We start from the raw sequence: 6703 nt of genomic DNA, 5'->3' as shown, positions 1-6703 counted from the left end.
TCCATTCATTATTTTGAGCCCAGCTTCAACATTCGTATTTATGTCCAGTGTGGTACTTTGCAAAGCAAGTACCACCTAGGCTCCTCCTTTTGAGCTGAAAATTTGTGAAGACGGTCTTCTTAGTAACTGATCATCCTCAGCCAAAACTCACGCCCATTAGCCATGTACATTTCCCGTAGCGCTAATCAAACACTTGGATGCTTCATGTTTGAGCATCGATCGGTCTCCTTGTGAGAATCTTATGTTGTAATTTTCTTCCTAGCACCTACATGGGGATTTCCCAACCCACTAGACATGCCTAGGCCGCCCAGAACACATGGCAACGCCACGGTCACGCGGCGGGCATGCGAGTTTACGCGTTGTAGAGTTGGGGCCCTCGGCCACCGCCCAAACCTCGACGTATCACCACCAAACCATGTATTTATGATAAAATAGGTCTTATGTAACTAGAAATGATTTTTGGAAAAAAATAAATAGCAAACTATGAGGCAGCTGCAGTTCAAATTTGACCCGCTTCCAGCTGAATCGGCGGAACTTTGTCTTTTTCACGAGAGGTGGATCAAAACTTTTTACACCCAACCATTTTGTCAATTGTGCATTAATTATGTCCTAGTATTTTAGAAAATTGATTTGTCCAATTTTGCAACAATGATTTGGGAGGTCCTTCACAAAAAAACCTCCTTTTGGGGACTCGAAAAATGGAAAATGGTTTTTTCGTCCAAAGAAAATGAAAACTTCCTTAGGCAACATTGTTTGCCATTCCAATATGCACCCTTGTGCACAATATGAGATCATTTGAACAAACTATGCCATGAATGTGGCCATAAGATTGATCATTTGGCTTGAAAGCCATTGATCTCCACACATGATAGCTCGTTTCTGAGAACACTTTTTTTAAATAATTGCCGTATTACAAGTTTGTTATTTTTCCTGGGAACTTGGCCACATATAATGACACAATGCAAAGGCTTCCCAATTTTTTGAATTTTTTATGCACGTTTCAAAATGCGGTCAAAACGGCGGGAATGACCGCTCCTAGCTAGTGGTTGAATCTTGGAATTTTTTGGTGTTTCTTTGATTAAATAGATACTTATGTACCTAGAAATGATTTTTGGAAAAAATAAAGACCAAACTACAAGGCAGCTGCAGTTCAAGTTTGACCCGCTTCCAACTGAATCGGTGGAAATTTGTCTTTTTCACGAGAGGTGGATCAAAACTTTTTACACCCAACCATTTGGTCAATTGTGCATTAAATATGGCCTAGTATTTTATAAAAATGATTTGGTCCAATTTTGCAACAATTATTTGGGAGGTCCTTCACAAAAAAACCTCCTTTTGGGCACTCCAAAAATGGAAAATGGTTTTTTCGTCCAAAGAAAATGAAAACCTCCTTAGGCAACATTGTTTGGAATTCCAAGATGTACCCTTGTGCACAATATTAGATCATTTGAAAAAACTATGCCATGAATGTGGCCATAAGATTGATCATTTGGCTTGAAAGCCATGAATCTTCACGCATGATAGCTCGTTTCTGAGAACACTTTTTTAAAATAATTGTCGTATTACAAGTTTGTTATTTTTCCTGGGAACTTGGCCACATATAATGAAACAATGCGAAGGTTTTCCAATTTTTTGTTTTTTTTTTGAATTTTTTATGCCCGTTTCAAAATGCGGTCAAAATGGCGGGAATAACCGTTCCTAGCTATTGGTTGAATCTTGGAATTTTTTTGGTGTTTCTTTGATTAAATAGATACTTATGTACCTAGAAATGATTTTTGGAAAAAATAAAGACCAAACTACAAGGCAGCTGCAGTTCAAGTTTGACCCGCTTCCAACGAATCGGTGGAAATTTGTCTTTTTCACGAGAGGTGGATCAAAACTTTTTACACCCAACCATTTGGTCAATTGTGCATTAAATATGGCCTAGTATTTTATAAAAATGATTTGGTCCAATTTTGCAACAATTATTTGGGAGGTCCTTCACAAAAAAACCTCCTTTTGCGCACTCGAAAAATGGAAAATGGTTTTTTCGTCCAAAGAAAATGAAAACCTCCTTAGGCAACATTGTTCGGAATTCCAAGATGTACCCTTGTGCACAATATTAGATCATTTGAAAAAACTATGCCATGAATGTGGCCATAAGATTGATCATTTGGCTTGAAAGCCAAGAATCTTCACGCATGATAGCTCGTTCCTGAGAACACTTTTTTAAAATAATTGCCGTATTACAAGTTTGTTATTTTTCCTGGGAACTTGGCCACATATAATGAAACAATGCGAAGGTTTTCCAATTTTTTGTTTTTTTTTGAATTTTTTATGCCCGTTTCAAAATGCGGTCAAAATGGCGGGAATATCCGTTCCTAGCTATTGGTTGAATCTTGGAATTTTTTTGGTGTTTCTCTGATTAAATAGATACTTATGTACCTAGAAATGATTTTTGGAAAAAATAAAGAGCAAACTACGAGGTAGCTACAGTTCAAATTTGACCCGCTTCCAACTAAATCGGCGGAAATTTGTCTTTTTCATGAGAGGTGGATCAAATGTTTTTACACCCAACCATTTGGTCAATTGTGCATTAAATATGTCCTAGTATTTTAGAAAATTGATTTGGTACAATTTTGCAACAAATATATGGTAGGTCCTTCACAAAAAAACCTCTTTTCGGGCACTCGAAAAATGGAAAATTAATTTTCCATGCAAAGAAAATGAAAACTCCCTTAGGCAACATTGTTTGAAATTCCAAGATGCACCATTGTGCACAGTATGAGATCATTTGAACAAATATTTGATAGGACTTTCACAAAAAAACTCATTCTGAGCACTGAAAAATGGAATGAAAATTTTTATCTTGAATCGATCTTGACCAATTTATAGGTCATAAGGTCATCAAATGGTTTGCTGCGTTCTGATTGGACCATGGGCATATCACGTGGATCACGCATCAACCACCGTCGGATGCTTCCGGATCCAACGGCCCAAACCCACCCGAGCCGAAACCCTAGGTCTGTCCTCATGGACATTTTCCACCCACCCCCCTCCCCCCCCCCGCCTCCATTCTTTCTCTCATTCCTCCCTCCCCCACCTCCATTCTTTCGCTCCAGATCCGCCACCCACCCCAATCCCTCTCCCCGATCCAGATCGACGATGACGGCCCCCTGTCGCCGCCCCCTCCTTATCCCCCTAGCTCCCTTATCCCCTTCGCCGCTGCCGCTCACGCTCCCTTTTCCCCATCGCCGCCGCCACCTCTGCTCGCTACACCACAGCCACACGGCCATCCCCATCCAGATCCAACCGCCGCTGCACGTCGACGAGGCAGGCCCTCTGTGCACATGCACCGGCAGGCCCTCGAGGCGGCGCCGTCGGGGATCGTCTCCAGGCTCGACCTCGGCCGCCTCAACTCCTCCCGCGTTGGTGGCTCGCTCCGCAAGGTCGCTGTCGGACCCGCTGGATGAGGAGGACAGGGCCAAGTGCCCGCACTCCATCGTGCTCGCCGGCGACGAGTTCCGGGCCCGGGGGCGGACTGTGGAGCTGCCGTGCTTCCGTGCGGGCTCACGCTGGACCCCAAGATCGCGCAACTCAGGGAGGGGGAGGAGCCGCTCATGGTCTCCCAGTTCATGATGGAGCTGCAGGTCGGCGGAGGAGGATTTGGCTGGTGAGATGGTAAGCTGGTGCTGCAGGCTGGTTCGGTGATTCAATTCATGCTGGTGCGAGCGTGTCGTTGATGCTTTCCTGTCTGTTTTTTTGCTTAGGCGGGGCGCAAGGAGACGGCGCTCAACCTGGCCAAGTTCGTCGATAAGGGCGTCCAGGTCAAGCTCACCAGCGGCCGCCAAGGTTGATTCGATTCGCACAGCCCAAATCCCCTCATTTTTCTTCTGTCCCTTCCCAGTGTTATGATAGATACATCGTCAGATCCACTAGAGGGCTCCCTATTTGTTTTGCTTTAGGCTCTGCCACCGTTGCAGTGTTTGGTGTCGAGAGATTCGTAGAGAATGTTGCGAACGTTACTAAAGCAACTTGTTAGCTGGCCTTTGTCTGATTTAGTTGGTGAGTTGTTGGCTGTTGTCATTCTAGTCAACAAAACAAATGCCTCTGTGTGAGTTTATCTTGTCTAGATATATGTGCTAGGATACCTGTTGCTACAATGAGGAAACAAGTGGGGTGGGAAATAGAGGTTAAACCTGGATCGTGGTAATTCATCATGTGTTAGCCTGATGCACGGGCTTTTTATCGCAAATCAGTTACAGGCTTGTGCTTCCTTGCACCTCTTTCTTGTTGGGCATGTTTGTCTATAGATTTTGATGTGTGTGGGTATGAGGCGTCTCTTACCTTAGTAGTTGAAAATTATTTAAGCTCCTATGGTGGCCAGGTCTATGAAACCCATGTACTCCCTTCGTTCATAAATATAAGATGTTCCAACTTATTTATGAACTAGATGTATATCGACACGTTTTAGTGTTCACTCTGTATGTAGTCCATATTGAAATATCCAAAACATCTTAATTTGTGAACGGAGGTACTACCTGTTTATCTCCTGTTGTGTTCTTGCTAGCAGTCATATACTGACGTGGCATATGCATATTTGCAGTTACAGGAACTTTAAAGGGATATGACCTACTGCTGAACTTAGTGCTGGATCAAGCAGTCGAGTCTGAAAGAGTAGGCTTCCTTCCTTTGGATTTTACTGTCCATCTATTTTTTCTAATGATTGATAGTTTCTACAGTTAGAGCTTAGGATGAGAGTTATGACTTATTTGTTCAGCATAGAACATTTTGTTCTACTAAAATTTTGTCAAGGCTAACTTTGTACTAGAGCACTGCATGGAGTACTAGATTACGACAAATGCAGAGTTTATGTTTTCTTTAAACAGCATGATCAATGTGGCTCTTGTGCATTTATAAAGATATAATGTCCCTCCTTTCTTCTACAGTGTCGTGTGTAATAATCCTCATCTTGCAATTTCTACAGTGGCATTTATCTAATGCATGTACTTGTACTGTCTCTCTGGACTGCTACTTAGCTTGGTTTCCCCAAGTGAACGCAAGTCTTCATGCAGTCCTTTTGACATGAAAGAATAGTGTTACAAATCCTTCACGCTGCTATTGAATACTCCTGCTGCCACACAAGTTGAGTTTCAGTCTAGCTCATCTGAAGTTTCTCTGTATGCAGGAGGGCGAGCTGGAGGAGCTTGAGAAGGGTGTGGAGCCTGCGTGGGAGCGCTTGGTCCACCCGCTCGAGCGCATCGTCGACAGGCTAAACGCCGTTGACCACATCAAGGTTGTCAAGGACTCACCTGACCTCTGTGCCGCCGTCGAGGATGTCCAGGTAGTCTCTCTTCTGTCACGCCGCCTGTGATCTGGACGAACGAAGCCGTTGATTGGTTAGCGCATCATCAGATGATGATGTTGTCTCTGTATTTCTTCTTGCTCCATGAATTAATCCTGATGAATGCTCCTTGTTTTGCACAAGCTGACAAGGACACTAGCTAGAGCGCACTGCCGCTCCTCTTCTTGCATGCAACATAATCTGAAATTCATTCAGTTCCACTATGCATAAACACTATAGTGTACAACTATCAACTTGTTTCACTATTCAGTTTGTCACCCATTCAGCTTACTTACTGGGGCATCTTTCTTGTAAGAGTTTACTTGATAGTAAAATATGTTAGAAGAATCTACCATGTCTCTGGAATGGATCATCAATCACTCTTTATACACTTGCAACTCAGTTTCTTTCATATAAGTTCTGCTGCCTTTCTTTAGGTTGAGCTACTGCCCTGTTAATTGCTTTAACAAACATTATCATTTGCCATATTGCTTTAACAAACATTATCATTTTTTCCGTTTCTCAAATACAAAACAGCTTGCTCCTTCTAGTTGTGGCATCCCCACTGTTAATCTTTATATGTTGTTCCTCACTAATATAATATTTACTGATTATTGGTAGTCACTAGTATTCACTGATAACTATGCCCCGTTTTGATTGTTCTATTGTTATTTATGCCAAAAGGTTAACATGTTTGAATTTATTTTGTTCCTGACCATTTTGTTTTATAACATGCAGATGGTGGCCTCTATTCATGTTTCGTCGTGAGCTCCAGGATGAAGAAGTTGGAAGAAGCAATGCATGCTGGATCTAGGCATGCATGCATGCTCTAGTATCCCTGCTTCTGAACCTAGCTAGGGAGGTGCAGGACTTTGTTGTAACGTTGATTTTTTTGGGAATTTTGTTGTACTGGTGATTTTGCTGAGAGTTTGGTGTATATTTACTTGCCACTATGTTTACTTGATATTTATTTCTGGATTGGAAAATATATTGGCATTGAATCTGGGCTGAATGTATATCTATGATGTAAATATTATTTGACTTGAAGAGGCACAACCCAAATCAAGAAGTGGATGAAATGTCTATTGGACCAAGTTTATTTGGGCTTTGAAAAGGCCATGGCCCAAAATATATTAGTGGGAACAAAGGCTGAAAATAAAAAAATGGATTGTAAAATGACCGTGGCCTAAAAAGGAAATGGCATGTGAAAGGCCATGACCTAGAAAATAAAAAGGCTGAATTACTGGGCCAGGCCCATGTAGCTAGCAAAAATTAACAGAAAAAATATATAAAAAGGCCGAATTGTTGGGCCTGGCCCATGTAAAACACCCAATTGGACCGAGCCGATTCTAATTTTTGACCTTTTCAATTGGTCGCAAT

At 42.1% G+C, this 6703-nt stretch overlaps 1 protein-coding gene across 1 annotated transcript; it reads left to right on the top strand.

Moving 5' to 3' along the window:
- The first annotated feature begins 3094 nt into the window (after positions 1-3094).
- LOC109736943 (probable cytosolic oligopeptidase A) lies at positions 3095-6431 on the top strand. Its single transcript, XM_020296158.4, has 4 exons — positions 3095-3660; positions 3750-3831; positions 4586-4656; positions 5168-6431. The coding sequence occupies exons 1-4, from the start codon at positions 3658-3660 to the stop codon at positions 5351-5353; spliced, it is 342 nt and encodes a 113-aa protein (XP_020151747.3). The 5' UTR covers positions 3095-3657; the 3' UTR covers positions 5354-6431.
- The last annotated feature ends 272 nt before the right edge of the window (positions 6432-6703 follow it).

This window comes from Aegilops tauschii, chromosome 1 (genome assembly GCF_002575655.3).
Source record: "Aegilops tauschii subsp. strangulata cultivar AL8/78 chromosome 1, Aet v6.0, whole genome shotgun sequence".
In the NCBI taxonomy this organism is placed as follows: Eukaryota; Viridiplantae; Streptophyta; class Magnoliopsida; order Poales; family Poaceae; genus Aegilops; species Aegilops tauschii.
This window is presented reverse-complemented; position numbering and strand designations above follow the sequence as displayed.

Coding starts and splice junctions, on each gene's coding strand:
- LOC109736943 (XM_020296158.4), top strand. Junction 3,832..4,585: donor GCTCACCAGCGGCCGCCAAG/GTTGATTCGATT, acceptor GCATATTTGCAG/TTACAGGAACTTTAAAGGGA. Junction 4,657..5,167: donor AAGCAGTCGAGTCTGAAAGA/GTAGGCTTCCTT, acceptor CTCTGTATGCAG/GAGGGCGAGCTGGAGGAGCT.